General features: G+C 39.4%; 1 protein-coding gene across 7 annotated transcripts in view; it reads left to right on the forward strand.

Annotated features, from left to right (window-relative positions):
* The window catches only part of RBM33 (RNA binding motif protein 33), a 135,368-nt gene that overhangs the window by 40,643 nt on the left and 75,485 nt on the right, over positions 1–19,240 (forward strand). For 6 of the 7 annotated variants that reach the window (XM_087712481.1, XM_087712479.1, XM_087712483.1 and 3 more), the window contains 4 exons: positions 11,307–11,457; positions 12,264–12,592; positions 15,305–15,550; positions 18,450–18,740. In XM_087712481.1, coding sequence (XP_087568607.1) covers positions 11,307–11,457; positions 12,264–12,592; positions 15,305–15,550; positions 18,450–18,740 — 1,017 coding nt within the window. The remainder of the gene's footprint in view (positions 1–11,306; positions 11,458–12,263; positions 12,593–15,304; positions 15,551–18,449; positions 18,741–19,240) is intronic. The other variant, XM_087712484.1, reaches the window with a different exon arrangement.

Genomic DNA, 19,240 nt, shown 5'->3' on the forward strand with positions numbered 1-19,240 from the left:
CAGTGAATATCGATGGGGAGTTTGACTAATATTGTAGGTTTCACAATATTCAGATAATGTAAATTTTAAAGGCACGTTGCTATCAGGGTGTTTCTGTAGAACGGTATTGACGAAACATTTTGGCACCAAGTGCCAAAACTGGAGCGGGCATAGGGGAGCACCGGAAACTTGGCATGGACATGAGCGAGCACCCAAAACCAGAAGAGCAGTTCCCTGGCACATATGCGTGAGCTGGGAAGCTAAGCTTCTGCTTTACGGCATGCGCATGTGCACTGGTCACCTGTTCTTCTGGTTTCTGGTGTGCATGCACATGCGAAGACCAGCTGGCCAGCACGCATCCTCCCACATGCACCGTCTAACTGGTCTTTGTGCACACGGGAACGCTGGAAACTGGAAGAGCAGCTCCTCGGCGCACATGCACGCGCTGGGGAGCTGAGCTTCTGCTTTCCGGCGTGCGCATGTGCACTGTTCACCTGGTCTTCCAGTTTCTGGCAACGGATGATGGCTGGCGTTCCCGGGGAGAATGCTCTGCGTGCCACTTCCAGCATGTGTGTCATAGGTTCGCCATCATGGGTATAGAAGAATGAATTGAATCTTTCAATGGCCAATTTATAAACCAATAAAACTTGTACAAAATGAACATCATTAAAGTGAGACTTAACAAACATGAGGATTTGACCATATTCTCATTAATATTTAATGGATATTCTCATTAATATTAATGAATAATATTTAGTATCGTCACTCCTGCTTCGAACAGTGCTAGTCTATGAGAAACCAGCTTGATGTTTTCGCTCTGCACTATTTATATAAATTGGATACATGAGAATAAATAGAATCACCACTAAATCTGAACTTGAGGGAAAGGCTACTCTTGCTCCTTTTTAACTCAGTCAAGGGTGAATATCATGGTAAAAGGTAGATTTTGATATTTGAAAGTGAATCACAGAAAGTGCTTTTCCTCTCAAACTTTTTGTTTGATAGCTCAATTTGTTACCTAATTTTGGAAAGGATAAATCACCGTTCCTTGAATCCATCGATGAGATTTTTATTTTACAGTGTTCCATGTATAAATTGAAAGAAAATTAGAAGAACCAAACAAGTCAGAGATTCTCTGGATCATTTTTAAACATCTGGTGGAGGGAGCGCTTCATTCTTTCTTTCATTCATTCGACAAGCCACTGCAGTCAGAATTATCATATTTTTGGGATTATAAGACGCACCTGACTATATGCACCCAAATTTAGAAGAAGAAAACAAAACAAAACAAAAGTTTTTGCCTCTGTGTGCCTCATTTTCGGCCCTTTTCCAGCCTTTTTTCTACTCATTTTTGAGGCTTTTCTTGGCCTGTTTTCCAGGCTTTTTCTGGCCTGTTTTTGAAGCTTTTTCTGTCTTATTTTTTCAGCTTCTTTCAGCCCATTTTGTTTTGCCTGAAAAAGGGGCGTGTAGAGGCAAAAAAATGGCTGATGGGTGGACGGGGCTTCAGCAATATTCAGTCTATAAGATGCACAGACATTTTCATCCCCATCTAGGAGACAAAAAGGTACGTCTTATAGTTTGAAAAATATGTTTAGTCTGGTTAGGGTACAATTCCCATTGCTTTAAGTCAGGATAAACATCAGTGTTGAGGGTTTGTAGCATGGAAAACAGTAATGGAATTGTCTTCTGCAGGTATAATTACCTAAATTTGAATTTGTTTGCATTAGGTGCACAAATTGTTTCTTGTTGAGGAAGATATGCTTGCTGATTTATGCAGATAATGGTTGATTAACATTTTTTTCTCCTCAGTTTAGCTGGTAGATCACAAGCTATCTTAAATCTTCTGTTGCTTATCAAAATGGGGACAGAATGTGGCCGAGGAGTCATTTTCATGTGTTAGGAAAGCTAAATCATTTGACCCAACTCAGGGCACCGGTCCTGACTCCAAGCTGAATATTTTTGTGAGATACAGCAGATAATGCATATTTATCTTCTAAAACGAAACACGTTAACCATTTATAGTCATTGTGAATATGTATTAAAAGTATCCTATCATCAGTTTCACCAGTTGATAAAGAATATAGTTGCTTACACACTTGCGCTGTCATTTGTTTAAATGTGAGACATCAAGTGCAATGAGGGTGGGAGGAAAAAAACTACCCGGCTGCATGGCTGCCATAGCAATTGTGTTTTCGTTATGGCGGTGCTGTTAGAACAGCAGCAGTAAATGAAATTTTCACTCTATTACTGTGCAGCCGCGCTGGCAAATTCCACCTGGTCTGGAAAGCATTTTCCTTTCTTTTTAACATGATACAAGGTATCAGGTGGTCATGATTGACATTTCTTGGATAGAGCTTTATACAGCATTTCATGCAAATCATGTTCGAATGAGACTGCTGAATCAAATTACATTTCCCCCCCTCCTATTACAGCCCCTGCAGATGTGCAACTGAGCTTTCCTGAGCATCTCTGGCAAGTTCTCTTCACGAGGACCTGCCATTTTCACAACTTATCTACCTAGTCCTATTATTAGTATCTTCACAATAGAGCAATGAGGGTTTTCTCTTGCCAGATCTGTAAAGTACACAGAAGATCAATTGCTGTGGCTCCACCCCTTCTGCCTATGGTTTCAGTGTCAGACTGGGAGAAGGGAAAATGCAATTTACAGTGCAGGTGACACAATAACAAACATCCTCCATTTGCTGGGGAGCTTCTAATTAATCACTAATTCCATACATTATCACACTATCAAATTTAATCATATCAGTGCATTCCCATCTGCAGGAGGAGCTGCAGAAGCTAAACACGATGATAATACTTATTAAGCTAGGGGAGAGGGGCAGGATCTAAAATGAACTATCCTTTTCTGATCCTTCTCTCTCATGGCGCTTTCATAAATGGTAAAATCAAGCTGATGCCATGATTGCTCACATTTTGATTTGATTTGAATAGTTATAGCAAATAAGCTTTTTCTGAAACATAACAGATTTTTTAATCTGTTTTTTGAAAAAAACATAGATCCTCAAACATTGATGTATAAGATGCTTGCTTAAAAATTCAGGTGGATAGTAGTAGGATTGAGTTTAGTGTGACTGTTTTACTTTGTAATATATCTGAAGTAGAATTTTTTTTGTTGGGGACCTTTTCCTTTAATCTGCAGAGCATTCTGGCCGTAAGAAAGAGGCAGAATGAATTTCAGTACATACAGCTTGATTAAGAAAAGGGGACCAGTATAGGTATCACTCAAGCAGACAGATCTTATGCATTGAAGTCAGTGATCTGTGAATAAATTGTAATCCAATAGAGCATCAGTTCTCAAAAGTACTTTAAAGAAGAAAGCTTCAATGAACGATCAGTGTCAATATTTTTTCCATTATTGCTGAATATTTGCTTGCTTGATTTTTATGCTGTCAGATCTTAAAATATGTGGCAGTTTTCAACTGTGAACATACACAGAAAATAAAATTAAATATAATAAAAATGAGGGGAAGTACAAGTGTAGAAATTAGTTAAATTAAAAAAAAAAAGCGGGATTAGCTTTTGGCCTCCTTTAAGTTGCTCAGTTCTAACTGCTTTACGAAACTCCGCCAAAGTCAGCAGTAATCTAACCTTGAAGAAACTACCCCGTAAACTGGAAGTCATAACAGAAAGATTCCCTGATTCCTCCTGCCCCAAAACATGCTTCATACACACTGAAGATGGAGATAGTAACCTCCCTAGTTGAGGTGAGTGCATTAGATAGAATGGCTCCAAAGGTCTTCCAGACATCTAAGAGGGAAGCCTGAATGAAAACAGTACTTTGAATCATAAACAGGAATGGTGCCTCTAGTCACAACTTTTGGAAGCAATCTCTGGTATGCTGTGTTTGATGATACTGAATGCAACTAAATGATCAAATACGGCCGGGAGCAGGGTCACTCTGGTCCCAAAACGAGTCGTCCTCTACTGTGTTTTTGACCGATAATGCTTGATGAGTGTTAAATGCTGATGAACAAGAATATAGCGGTTCTTTGTGTCCAGAAATCCTGCAAAAGTCACAAAGTCCTCTGCCTTCCATTGTCCAAATATCCTTAGTTTCAAATTCTTAACATCAAACATTCTGATTATTGATTTTTTTTAACAACTCAGCTAGTTACTGCTTTTTCTACTTCCCATCCTTTCAAAGGAATAATTCTCTTCAATCCACAAAGAACAATCTACAACTGGCATAGATGTGAATTCATCTACTATAGCTCTCTTTGGGAAGTCACAGGATGAAGTCAGCTTATTCTGCTGACTGGACTGATTCCATCCATCCAAGAAGAAAATTATTTCCCTGGTTGCAGTATCCACCATCCCCACTTAAAATGGGCACTGGAAGGTTTGGACACTTGAGCAGCTTTGAGTGGATGGGATGGAGCAAGCAGCTCCACTAATCTACAGTTAGCTCACCATAGATCCATTATTTATCCTTGGCCTTGCCATTGCAGCCATTGGAGTCCCTCCCCCCACAAAATTTAGAATTATATTAAGAGTATGAAGTTCTTTTATTTCATAAGGGGAAGCTTAAAGGTCTGCTCTGGCACTGATGATGTTACCTACCATGTTTCCCCGAAAATAAGACAGGCTCTTATTTTCTTTTGACCCCTGAAATAAGCGCTTGGTCTTATTTTCGGGGAGGTCTTATTATTTTTGAGGTGCAGGAGATGGTGAGCATGGTAACCTCATGACTGCTGCTGTGTTGCATGTTGCTGGGGGTGCCACTCTTTTTCTAGCAACCATTAGAGTGACAAGGAGCGCGGTGGCTAGGGTTGCGGGAGTGGCTGTTAGGAAGGGCGTATGGGGTGCATGGGAAAGTTCCCCCCCCTTTCCCCTCCTCCGGCCTTGCCTTCTCACCTAGTGTTGTTTGTGTGGCAAGCAACCAGAGGAAATGGCGGGGAACTGCTGCGCATGCGGTTAAATATTTTCGGGGAGGGCTTATTTTTAGGGGAGGGCTTATTTTAGTGCATGCTCAAAAGCCCAATTGGGCTTATTATCCAGGGAGGTCTTATTTTCGGGGAAACAGGGTAGTTGAGTAATGAAACATTCGCAAGGTAACAATCAAGCTCAGAGATCAAGGACCCTTCATTTCAACCCTGAACTACAATATTCTCCTTTACTTCCAGACCATGGATCACACCTATCTCTCTTTTCCACCATTGCACCAAACACAATTTACGTCTTTATTTTTTTCATTAGATTTGAATCTCACCAATAAGAGGTAAAGTAGCTTATGTGGGGTTTCATACCCACAACCTATGATCTAGTTTGGGTTGAGAGACTGGCCCAAAGTCATCCAGGGACTTTCCATGATGGTGGGTGGACTTGAGGTACAATAGTTTTGTCTTTAACACCACAGTGGCTCTCTAATTTTGTGGTGGACTCCATCATGCGGTTAATTCAAGACTACCATGTTGAAAATAATTTGCTGAGAATATTTGCAGAGGACTGGAAAAGAGCTGATGTGATTCCCATCTTCAAAAAAGGGAAAAAAATAGATCCAGGAAACCACAGACCTATCAGCCTGATCTCAATATCAGGAAATATTCAGGAAACGGTAGAGGGTTTCCTGCCTAGGCAGAGGGTTGGACTAGAAGACCTCCAAGGTGCCTTCCAACTCTGCTGTTGTATTGTATTGTATTGTATTAATATGATGGCAGTGAAACAAGACTTATTTTGAAAACATTTGCACAATCCATTTTTGCATACTTACCCTATTTTAATTGAATTGAACCAGGGTTATTTCCTGAGATGACTGTAATGTTCACTGGCTTCTAAAGTAAGAGGATTAACATTTGTGACAAATAGATATAGTCTTAAGTAGTGTCATAGGTTACTGTAGTCCTTGATTCTTTGCATTTATGCCATTTTAATAAGAATTAACAAAGTATCCATACCTAGATGTCAATGACATTCCTCATCTCTTTGTATTTTAAGTGAGATTAATACATGAAAATATGTGGAAACAAGAGTATAATTTATTGAAAAATTCAGTGACATTGTTAAAGTATTTAATTAGTCTAGTTGAAAAAATACATAGAGTGACCCTTTAGAAGAGCTGATAAGCGTTATAATAACTGCTAGATCCTCTTTATGCTTTAATTTATAATATTACTGTAACACTAAGCAATTTATGCTAAGTTTTCTCTTTTATTGGTAGCCAAAGTTCTGTCAGGTTCATGAATAGATTATAAGAGATAATATCATGTAATTAACAAGAGATGCCAAAAAGTAAAAGTAGAATTTGTATGAGAATTGTGTGTGAGAGAATGTTAATTTTTTTAAACTAGGGATTATATTTGAGAGGATCAAAGGAAAGCAAAATAGTTTAATATTTTGACAGGATTAAAAGTAACCTTATCTCATATTCTTTCAGACAGTTGCATTGTTGTCTATGATGAATGCTGAACAAGCTAATCAGATTCCCCGACCAACCGTAGGTAGAAGTTAGAGCAGATGCTTGCAAAAGTAATTGGTAACACCCATGTTATGCCTTTACTTTGACGCATAGCTGAAATATCTATGCTAAATAATAATAATTATTATTATTATAGCATTGGTTAATCATATTTCTCTTAATTTGTGAGGCCTATGTTGGATAACAGCATTTAGCCAATTTTGGCTGACCTCAGAAATGAAGCAGATTCAGCTTGGCTGATATATGGGTAAGAGATTACCAGAAATCAGAGCTGTAAACCGCACTAGGAAGTTAAAAAAAAAAACACCACTTGGAGACTATGAAATGACCATCAGCTGAGTTTGAGTTGAGGATTACATTAGCCTTATAAAAGAAATTGATAATCTGTGTTGCATGTTTTCATAACAGAGCTCAAAAAATTAAGGCAAATTACTACTAGAAAATGTAGATTTTATATTGTAATTTCTGAAAACTATAGTTATTGAGGGAGAGTTTACATTTTAAAAAAAATTGCTGTTGATAAATGACACAGAAGTTATCATAGCATGGCCCATGTCCTTTCCCCATTGCAAGCGAAGTGATAAGCTTTTCTAGGATGTTGCCTGTTGCAAAACATATATGTATCAGACGGTTTCTTTGGTGAAAACGGTTCTTATATAGATTTAAACTATTTAAAACTTGCAACAACTCATCTAACATTTCTTTAATAAAGGTGACAGAAGTAATTTCACAACTTCAGGGTTTGAATGTAAAAGCTGTCACACGCAGACTTTGAAGAGTTTCTGGCAAAGAGACAGCTAAGAGACTGAAAATGTCTCCAGTGTTATCTTGCCACTGCCATAAATTTACTAAGCCTAAGGCACACCTCTATATCTTGTCTTAGCTGTCCCACATGCAATGGGGAGGGGGGTAATACTATTGTTGCCGAGATGGTACGAGCAAAGCTCTTTGAACACTTTAATATGTTCTATAAATGTTCATGCTATAGAATGTCAGGCACCATGAAAGGAGCGTCTGTTTTAATAGGCAAAAGACACTTGTGGCCCGGGGCTCTGAACTTCTTTAAATGAAGTTTAGAGGTGGGTTTACCATTCTGAAACTTCAGCTCTAGCACACCTGGCCTGTGGGGGGTCTTTCAAACTTTTCTCATCCCTCTTGTTATCCTTGGCTGATAAAATCATGCGAGGGTAACACAGACTCCATCTCTCAGAAATAAGCTTTTCCCTCCAAAGCCAGCAATACCTCTTCAGCCCCCAAAGTTTAAAAAAAGCATAGCCCTAAAATGTTGTCGTTTCAGATTTATTAACTGTTTTGATTTAATTTTATTACTCTTATTTGAAATTTGCTACATTAAAATCATTAAAAAAGAGAAACAACTATTTTATCGAACATACTGATTCTTTTCATCTATTGTACAGCAGTGATTGTGAGTGTGAAAACACATCTTTGGTGGTGTCCCCTGCAGTATTAAAGAGTGTTGTTGAATGCAGTCTTAACTACAGTTCATCAAAAAAAGAAAATATTTTTATTTCACTTAATGTATCTGTCAGCCTAACAGATTAGAATATATTGTGTTTCTTGTTAGAGCATATTCTGCGTCTATTTTTTCTCTTCCTAGTTTGCAATCATGGGAGAATTCCTGGTTGTGTATTTCAGATGTTTTGCTAGAATTTTCAAAACTTAATTTCTGTGTTTTTTTTAAAGGCCATAAGCTCCTGAATTTTAAACTTAATTAAATTAAGGTATCTCATTCAACAATTTCAATATTTTAATTGAGCAAATCTAACTAATTCCTACAGTAGCATAGTCAAGATCCACAAAGAAATTTATATAACATCATCAAGGCATCCATGGGGAAAAAAAGTAATTAGAGGAATCATAATAGCATTGTGTAGTCATGGTGTGAAAGCAGGTAAAATAATAATAAAGAGCCAGCAATACTAATGCCATGAAATCACAGAGGTAAATGTCTTGTGTAAGGGACTTTGTTAAATCTAAAATATTGCTAGTGTAAATACTGTGTGATATTTAGAAAGAGAGAGCAAATTGAGGCACTATGGAAAGGTGTTGAGCGGTAGAGCTGATTTCCTATAATTATAATGGATGAAATTGTGCTTATTTCATTCTGATATTTCATATCTAAAACCCTTTGCTTAAGAACTGATTGTGCTTGTTCATATCCCAAGGGAAATAATCTCTTAAGGAGTACTACGTTTAAGCATAATCTTTTGTCTGCAGTCCCCTTCCAGTTAGGTGGATATCTGTTGACTAAAGTAAGAGGAGCAAGTTCCTTGGGACTAAAATGAACTTCAAACAGAAGTTAGAGGTGGAAATCCATCTAAGGCCAAATTCTATTTGAAAGGCAACATGGCAAACATATTAGATCATCTTGAATGCTTCCCTCAAAAGTTAAAAGTTGCACTAAGTGAGGAAAACCTTTATCGTCCGTCATATTATTTTTAAAATTACAAGGATGCAAATCTAATAAAATAGTTTTTAGTTAACATTATCTCGTGTGTGTGTGTGTGTGTGTCTGAGTGTGAGAGTAATAGTAGTAGTGGTGGTGATGGTGGTGGTGGTGGTGGTGTAGTAAAACTGGAAAGCATAGAGCAGCCTGGGCAACTTTGAAATATCTGGTCTTCAACTTCCAAAATTCCTGGGGAAATCATGGGGAGTTCTGGGAGTTGAAATCCAGATATCTTAAAGTTGTCCAGATTGAGGAAAAACTGGTATACAAGTCTCATCCCTAAAAATAATATATGCAAAACTTTTTGTGTCTTTTAAAAATGTTTTAAGCAGGATAGTTAATGTTTACGACTAAAGAATATAATACAGCTTCTGTAATTTATTTATTGATCAGGTACTCATTCTCATTAAAGCAAAAGCAGCATAGTAAACATTGGCTAGTATATTTGAAAACAAATTGTAGGTTAATAAATTTATCATTCAGCAAAAAAACTGTGTTTTCTCCTCTGCTTTGTAAAATTGCTGGAGATAAACTGGAACCTTTAGAGGTAGTTCCCAAATGCTAGAAAAAGATGGTTATTTTACAGAGAGGTAGGTAGAAGCTATATTTATAATCCTGTATTCTCTTAATGCATTTTTGTAACATTCTAAAAAAAATGAAAAGGGGAAGTGAAACATGTAATAAATGGATACACAGAATATGATATAGAACATGTGTAATATCTACAGAAATTACTTTGAAGGAAAAATCTGCTGCATTAACAGTAATGCCATTGAATTGAGGGATTAGACTCAGATATAGCAGGTTCTGGGAGGGAGTATATCAACTTTGAAAAAATCCTGAACAATGTATGATCTTCACAGACTGCTAAATTCCTTTAAGTTAGGATTAGACGAGTTCATGAAGGCATGAATAGTTACGGGTACTTAATGTATCCAGTATGAATTTCGTATCCACTATGGGGAATAGCTTGGCCAATGATTCTGCTTGGTGTATATTGCAAAACAATATAGAATAAATATGTATGGTTGTGGAATAAAACTATTGGTATAGATGTTAATATAATCAAGAAATGGGGCCCTTAACACATTTGGAGCCCCAAGCTATATTGAAAAAACATAGCTCCTCTTACATACTTAAGTATGCCTGGTTAATATATTACCAAGATATCATATCTTTAATATATTAATCAAAGCATTCACATTTACCCGCAAAGAAAGCAATCATTAACACAAGACTATATTATCCAGGGTGTGGCATTACAATAGCAAGTGTGCAAGTTAGCTGGACAACTGTTCTGTTCAGATTTGGTACTTGAATGATGATAGTGATAATGTGCGTCTTAAAGGGTCAATTGCAATACAAATAGGCAAAGAGTTTTTATTTTGGGAAGAATTCTCATACAATATTGTCACTTCCTGTTAGTGTTTGGGCTTCAAAAAGCTTATTCCTTTTTAAGTACATTCTGTACGTGTTGGTACAGAGGTGAAAATTAATTACAGAGTTAAATTTTAAAGTTTCTCCCTTTGCTGATAATGAAATAGCTAAATATCTGTCTGTAGCCCATTTATTTAGAACGAAGAGTAGGATGTCTGTGTTAATTGTTTATATCCTTTTTTATAATAAATGTCTCAGTTGCTTTGGTATTTAGTATAATGTAGGTGTCAAACGTTTTCTTCTTTATTCTTGAATTTATTTTATTTTTTTCCTGCAGGGCACATATGTGCATGTGTGTATGAAGAGGGCTACAGATCATTGTTTGACACCAGAAAATTAAACTAACCTGTTTCCCCCAAAATAAGAGCTCCCCAGATATTAAGCCCAATCGGGGTTTTGAGACCTAAAATAATCCCTCCCCTGAAAATAAGCCTTCCCCCAAAATTTTGCAACACAGCAGCAGCCATGTACCTCATAAATAATAAGACCTCGCTGAAAATAAGACCAAGTGCTTATTTTTTGGGGGGGGGGTCAAAAGAAAATAAGACCCTGTCTTATTTTGGGGAAAACACAGTAGCTTCATTTTTAGTTGTTTAGGCTGTATTAAATAGATAGCAAGGAATATGGTTTTAAAAGATTAAATGTCGGGAGCATAAAATAGACCTTCAGACTTTTGGATTAATGGGATAGAAGTTCAATAATTGTAAGGATTTCAGTAAGCTTGAAAAGGAACGGTATTTCTACAGGCCTGTTGTGGTTATTAAAACATTTTGAGTTTTCTGTAAACATGTTGTCCTTAGATTCTGTGTTCACAGGCGCAACAAAAGATGGAAACTTGCAAGACGGCAAGTTGTGCAGATTATAGAACAGATATTTTGTATGTATTTGTTACACATTTTCTTCTAAAAGTAATGGACTAGTGAAGAAATGTTACAAGGGTAATTGTGCCTCATTTCTCTCTCTTCTCTCTTTTTTTAAATCATGCAGGGCCCTCCAGATTTTCAACCAAATGCTCCTGGACCCGTTCCTAGTAATTTCAACCAAGCCCCACGACTTTCTCTCCAAGATCAGTGGCGAGGACCTCCACCCCCTCTTCCGCCCCCACCTCCACAGGAGAGAGAACCTTTCTTCATGGGAGGTACGGCCATTGTCTTACCATGTGGGAAGATACATTTCCCCCAGGGATAGGATTGGACATGAACAACGAAGCCAGAATCTTCTCTATCTTGTCATTTGGCCAATCTCAAAATCGTCCCATTATTCCTTTGTTTGTATTTAGCAGTTATGTACGTACTCTTGAAACAGAGTGGCTTGTAGCCCGGACCTTTTTCCTACACATTTTTTACCTTGTTGATGCATTCTTAACCACAGAAAATTTTCAGGAAGTGAGGCACCAACTACAGGATTATTTGTCTACAAAATTGGTGACTTCTAGTTGGAGTAGAGTATACTGGGCCCGTGATGGCGAACCTATAGCACGCGTGCCAGAAGTAGCACGCGGAGCCATGTTGCCTGGCATGTATGGCGTCGCCCATTCCTCTTCTAGTTTTCTGGCACACACGACGATCAGCTGGTCTTCATGTGTGCGGGAGTGCCGGAAACAGGAAGAGCAGGTCTTTCATTTTCTGCCATGCACATGCACGCTGGCCCGCTGATTGTTGGGTGCACATGCACTCCAGTAACTGGAATAGCATGTGCAACAGAAACCAGAAGTTCATTTTGCAGCACACACATGCCCCCTGGGCAGCTCCTCTTCCTGGTTGCAGCCCAGACGGGCGTGTGTGCACTCCCTTTTCAGCACTTGGTTAATGGAAGAAATTGTTGGCCATCCTCCTAGCAACTCTCTGTTAGACTTTTATTTCCAGTGGGGTTGGTCCAAAACTGGTGTTTTGCTTGGCAGATGAGTTAGTTTCATGCTATCTCCATTTTTTATCTTTCTGACAGAGCCGAGATTTCCCGGCCATCACTTGTTTGAACAGCGGAGCCCGCCGCCACCACCGCCCCCCCTTCTTAACAGCACACACTCTGTGCCTAGCCAAAATCAGCTCCCATTCAGTCCATCTGGGCCTGGTTTCAGCCAGCAAGGGCAGCAACCCCTGTTTCCAAGAGAAAGGCTGGTAAGACCCAGTCTGCAACCTCAGGGTCCAGTGGGAATCCTTCACTTCGGCCAGCCTGGAGCAGCCAACGCACGGCCTTTTCTTCCCCCACGGCAGTCCTTCCTGCAGCTCCCAGGACAGCCTTTCCTCAACCCCCTCGCTCAGGCCGGCATGCAGGTATGTAACGATTAGGAAAACCCTTCTCATCACTGTTGAGTCTCATCTCCACGACCATTGTAACCTGAACTCTCCCGTGTAAGTCCTCCAGTGTCCTTGTTCTTCCCCATTGTTCCTTGTCTTTCTGCAAGAATACGACTTTAGAGAATAGTATAGATCTGCTATCTGCAGTCACATAAAAAAAAAAAAAAGATGGCAACTCTCTTGTCTGGTACTTGGGAGAATATAGCCAGCTTTTACTGAGCCGTTTTTTGGCCCTTTCTTCAAACCCTCCTATATGTAAAGCAGTCACTTCCTTCATATTTCAGGCTAAGTGGTGAATATGATCTGCCTAGCATACTCGTGCTGTCATAGGGATTCTGGGAGTTGTAGTCCAAACTTATGTCGAGTGTGCCATTTTTTTCTGGAGGGCGAGTGGGGGAAGCTGTTATGTAATAACATTTAGTCTTAGTTCAGACCATACATTGCTGAAGTAGAATGCTGAGAAAAGCTTCCTTATAAACAGAGCTTAAATACTTAATGTTCGAAGCAATTTAAACTTGCCTTTGTATTGCTGTGCCAAGCATGAAAGCATTACTCTCCCTACCATCACCTCCACCACTGGTGGCCAGCACTAATTGTAATATAAGGGCTAACTGCAACTATATCATGAGAATGTTTCAAAGTGAAGACATTAAAAAGAGTTGATTTTTGTGAAGCTGTTCACAGAGATATTGAGATGAAAGAAGTTTGTAATATGACATTGTTACATATTCCATGATTTCCTAAAATTGATTTACTCCAGAAGAGACACCAAAGTCTATTTCCTGAAAACAAGTTTCTGTAGTATGTCTGTTACGCACGCATTTAAAAAACGTCAAATCCGGAACACTACAAGACTTAGAGCTCCCTCTTCTGGTGTTTCATTTTCTTCCATGAGCGCTCAGAAAAAAAAAAAAACAATGGCTTCTAGTAGTTCATTCGCTGAAGCATTTTAAAAAAAATGATTCTGTGTTTTATTAAAATTGAAAATGTCCAAGATTTAAGCTGTGATCTTCACCTTCATCCCAAAAAAGGAAGTACGATTCAGGAGAGATCTTAGATTAATCTGAATTGATCTGATTAAAATTGAGTGGTATTTAATTGGGCTATTCAACTCTTTGGATTTGAAGATTGAAAGCTGGTCAGAGTAAACAGAGATCGAAACTTTAAAGCAGACAATACAAGAAGTCAGAATGATAGAATAACGAAGTTGGAAGGGACCTTGGAGGTCTTCTAGTCCAACCCCCTGCTCCAGTATTAGACCTTATGCTATGGCTGTCCAGTCTCCTCTTAAAAATCTCCTGTGATGGAGCACCTAGAACTTCTAGACGTAAGCCATTCCGCTGATTAATTGCTCTTAATGTTAGCAAGTGTCTGTTCAGTTCTAAGTTGGATCCTCTCCTTGATAGGTTTCCATTTGTTACTTCGGGTCCTAGCTTTGGATCCTATGGAAAATGGGTTGTAGTCCTCGACTTACAACCACAAATGGGACCAAACTTCCCATTGCCCAGCAAGGCGGTTGTTAAGCGAGTCATACCTGATATTGCCGGTGTTTTTGCCACAGTTGTTAAGTGTATTGCTGTAGATTTTACATGAATCATGCAGTCGTTAAGCTAATCCAGCTTCCTCCATTGACTTCGCTTGACAGAAGCCGGCTGGGAAGGTCACAAATGGCAATCACATTGACCCCAGGATGTTGCAACTGTCATAAACACATGCCGGTTGCCAAGCACCTGAATTCTGATCACATGGCCGTGGAGATGCTGTGACGGTTGTAAGTGTGGGAACCAGTCATAAGTCACCTTTTTTTTCCAGTGTCTTCGAATGGTCACTAAACAAGTGGTTGTAAGTCAAGGACTATCTGTAGTATCTCCCCCCCCCCCCCCCCCGATTACGCAGCTTCTGCTGCTGTGTAATCCTAGGGATATATATATATATATATATATATATATATATATATATATATATATATATATATATATATATATATATATATATATATATATATATATATATATATATATGTTATATTTATGCTGATAAATAAATAAAGGGAGACTAGTATAGATCTATTTCAAGCTATTTAGCTCTCATCAGCTAGCCACACCCTTGTTGGGAATAGCTTGAAATAGATCTATACTAGTCTCCCTTTATTTATTTATCAGCATAAATATAACAAATGTAACAAAAAGGCAACAGTAAAAAAATATTGGGTTTCTGTCTGGATGGTCTCTTGTGATGACCTTCCTCCCATATTTGGGCATACCAGGGGTTGTGTATATATATATATTTAGTGTCACAACCCCTGGTAAGCCCCAATTATGGGAGGAAGCTAACTGCTTCCATCATCTGTCAATCGGCTCGTCACAAGAGTCCATCACGACAGAAACCCAATATTTTTACTGTTGCCTTTGTTATATTTGTGTGTTTTTATTTGTGCTGATAAATAAATAAAGGGAGACTAGTATAGATCTATTTCAAGCTATTTAGCTCTCATCAGCTAGCTAAATATATAATCATATATTTGATTCAAAAAGTCTCAGTCAGACAGTACTTTCCACTGGAGCCTAAGATGAAGAAAAAACCTTAGTTTTTGTTAAGAGCTTTTTCCTTGTTAAGTGATGATTATAAGTTGCTTAGCAATCAGGGAGCAAATGTGACTTCATACCTGCCATGTTTTCAAATGTACAGGGCCCTTTGCACCCTCCTTTGCAGCCACAGCCACCACCACAGCATCCACAGCCGTCCCAACCATCCCAGACTCACCACCAGCCGCACCAGTCTAACCAGCAGCAGCAGCAGCACTTGCTGCCTATGCCTCCCCAGCCTCTGATTCCGGTGGCCCCATCCCAGTTCAGGCCACGCCTACAGACTTCACAGCCAAGCAGTAATCGGATGCCATACCAGCAACGGCAAAGTCTGGTAAAGGCCAGGCATGTAAGTGTCCTTTCCATATAGAAACAAACACGGGCTCTTATTGGGCAGGGGCAAGACCTGAACCATCACCTTGGAAAAAGGTGTGAGTTCTTAGCACCCCTGCTGATGGCCCCTGACCGGTCCCCTGTGCCTGCATTCTATTAGTTCTGCCCTCAACAGATGATAGGTGGCTGGAATCTGAAACATTTTTATTTGGAACATTTATATCCAGCTTTTCTTCTGGGAGGTTGTGGGAATACGTGACCTGACAAAAGCGCGAATGTCATAAGCACGCCGACAAAACCGTGGTGTTAAAACCGCGATGTCAAAAGCGCGCCGACAACAGCGCGCCGATAGAAGCGCAATTTAAGGTAAGGTAAGGTTTAGGGTTAGGTTTAGGGCTAGGTTTAGGGTTAGGTTTAGGGTTAGGTTTAGGGTTAGGTTTAGGGTTAGGTTTAGGGTTAGGTTTAGGGTTACGTTACAGCGCGCTTCTGTCGGAGCCCTTTTGTTGGCACGCTTTAGGGCTAATTCGTTGCACGGTTTTGTCGGCGCGGTTTTATCACCGCGGTTTAGTCAGGCGCGGTTTTATTGTTCATGCATTTGTGGTGGAACCGTGGGAATAGGGGCTGTCCAACAGTTTTATTCATTTATTTAAATTTATTGGCCACCCAGCTTTAATGTGTTAGGGATGTAGGGGGGGATAAAACAATAAAAATATCTTTAAAAAACCCCATCAAATTGCATGGACAGCCCAGGCTAAAATAAACGAACAAACAGCAAAACAAAACAGGGGCCTTAGACAAATAAACCTGCCATGATGGTTTCAATAAACATAAACCTTGGTTTTGAGAACAAACCCAGATTTTCAAAGCTTTCCAGAAGCCCAGGAGAGGGGGCTATCCTTATCTTTGGGGGAGATGTTGTTCCAGAGGATGAGGACCACAGTACAGAAGGTATGCTTCCTTATCCCCACACAATGACAAGGTTTAATAGAGGGAACCTGGAGAGCACTTTTGATCTCTCAGATACCCAGACTATGCAATATAGAAGTTATAGTGATACATGATAAATTATTTCACTCAAAATTAGGCTGAAAGAGTTGTCCAGTTATTCCTATAGATCAGGAAAGAACCAAGAAGGCCCATTGGCTCATGCCCTCTCTCTTAACCTCTAGAAAGTGCTCTGGAGGTAATTGCATCCCATCTGTTTTCCTTTCTCCCCTCATTCCACACCCCCTTCTACATCCCCTGTGAAGTGTACTTTAATATGACTCCATTCTCTCATCTGTTGACATAGTAGATTAGATGGAGTCAAGCTACCACCATATAGGTAAGCACTTGTCTTTGAGTTAATTGGACTCCCAAGTGTAAGGTGCCAGGAGCTGGGGATAAAATTTGTGTTTCCCCCCAAAATAAGACCCAACCAGAAAATAAGCCCTACCATAATTTTTCCAGGATGCTTATAATATAAACCCTACCCCAAAAATAAGCCCCAGTTAAGCTAATCAGCCAGATGGACATATTTAGTACTTTATTTCTCTGAAAATAAGACCTAACTAGAAAATAAGCACTATTGTGTCTTTTGGAGCAAAAATTAATAGAAGACCCGGTCTTATTTTTGGGGAAGCACAGTAGTTTGTAAAGGGCTATAAATTGTCTGCCATTATCATGGATTATGAGCTCAATATCAGGAGGCGTAAAGAGTTTCCTCATTTATCCCACCACTGGGCCTGTGCCACCCAACTAAGGGTAGCCTGGAGTGAATGGTATTTATTATAGCCCCATCCCCCAGGGAGCCACGAATAAGGCTGAAAGAAAGAAAACATCTTTTTCTTCCTAATAATAAAAGAAAATAAAACGGCACTCTAAAACTATCACCTTGCAATTTACAAAGCTGTTAGTCCATCTGAAAGGGCTTGTACCACATTATAATTCCCAAGACACAAATTGGCACCCAGATACTTACAGTATTATTAGAGAACACGTAGCAAAGAGAAGTAGGGTTGAACATCAGAAAACAATAGTACGGGTTAACAAAATAATAGTAAGGCAAGCTCATCTGAAATGAAGACTGAGCTTATTGGAATTACAGGTAGTCTTCGCCTTACAACCACAACTCAGCCCACAGTTTATGTTGCTACGCGAGAGAGTTGTTGAGTGAGTTTTGCCCTGTGTTACGACCTTTCTTGTTACGTTTGCTAAATGAATCACTGCAGTTGTTCAGTTAGTAACATAGGTCGTTAAGTGAATCTGGGTTCCTCATTGACTTTGCTTGTCAGAAGATGTCAAAAGGTGATCATGACATGACCTCAGGACACTGTCATAAACAGGAACCAATTACGAAGCAATTGAATTTTGATCATGTGACCATGAAGATGCTGCAATGGCTGTAAGTGTGGAAAACAATTATAAGTCACTTTTTCCAGTGCCGTTCTAACTTTGAATAGTCACTAAACAAACTGTTGTAAGTCGAGGGCTACCTGTATGGTTGTGAAACTAACAAGACTAGGATTCGGGCACACTGAAACTAAAACCAAAACTTGTAACCCAATCCAACTTGTTACTTACAACAAATTCTGGAATTCTTCATGCCATTGATTATTTTCTGAGTTCTAGAAGCTTCTTGTTCCATATTACTTGGAGCAGGGCAGTCTTTTCTTTCCTCCAGACAGACCTTGAAATGAAATGCCTCTAATGAAGTCCTTTCTGGCTAGTTAATCTCGGGGTAGGAGAGGGGTGTTGTTGTTAGGAGAGCTGTGTTTAATAGGAATTTAGACCTCTCAGCTTTTCTTGCTAGAGGGAGAAGGTTATATCATCTGTTCATCAGTTCTTCTCCATTGAAGAACCCTGAAATTTGACTTGGTAGAGGATAAGACCTTTACATCTTTACAGGATAAGATTTTTATTTTTTTTGGTTTCAGAACACACCAACACAAAGCATTGTGAAACGCCCGAACCAGCAGGCCCAATCATCTGCCTCAAGGAATAGTAATTTGCGTGAATTACCCATAGCACCTTTGCCTGCGATTGAGACTGCTAACAATAACCGACGAACTCCAGCTCCCTCTGTCCCAGTGAAACCGGTTTCTAGTGCTACCGTTGCTATGAGACCGCCTACAGGTGTCAAGAACCAACCGGAAAAGATGGAGTCCAAGCCTAAAACAGTTACTCCTGCGACTCAGCCCAAAGTGGAGGTCAAATCTGAACCAGAGGTAAGGGTCCCCCTCTAGCAGAGGATTAGGTGCATTGGGTGCCCATCTTTGTTTCAACAACGATTTTGACCAAAAGAATATTTGCGTTTCAGTACTCTGCTCATGTTCCAGTTTTATTCTGCCGAAATGCATTCTTTTTTTTATTTTCAAAAACTAAATTTTGATTTAACAGACCATTCAGACAGAAGAGATGTTCGTTAATCCCCAATGTCTGTTAAATCTGAAAGGTCACTGCGGTGGCGTAGTGGTTAGAGTGTAGTATTGCAAGCTACTTTGGCTGCCTGCAATTTGGCAGTTCGAATCTCACCAGGCTCAAGGTTGACTCAGCCTTCCATCCTTCCGAGGTGGGTAAAAAATGAGGGCCCAGATTGTTGAGGGCAATATGCTGATTATGTAAACCGCTTATGACTGTAAAGCACAGTGAAGCGGTATATAAGCCTAAGTGATATTGCTGTTGCTCCTGCATAAAAAAACCTGATTGCTGTTTTGCACATGTCTAA

The sequence above is a fragment of the Thamnophis sirtalis genome, unplaced genomic scaffold (assembly GCF_051295495.1).
Source record: "Thamnophis sirtalis isolate CommonGarterSnake01/CBP01778 unplaced genomic scaffold, rThaSir2_p1.2 scaffold_4, whole genome shotgun sequence".
Lineage (NCBI taxonomy): Eukaryota > Metazoa > Chordata > Lepidosauria > Squamata > Natricidae > Thamnophis > Thamnophis sirtalis.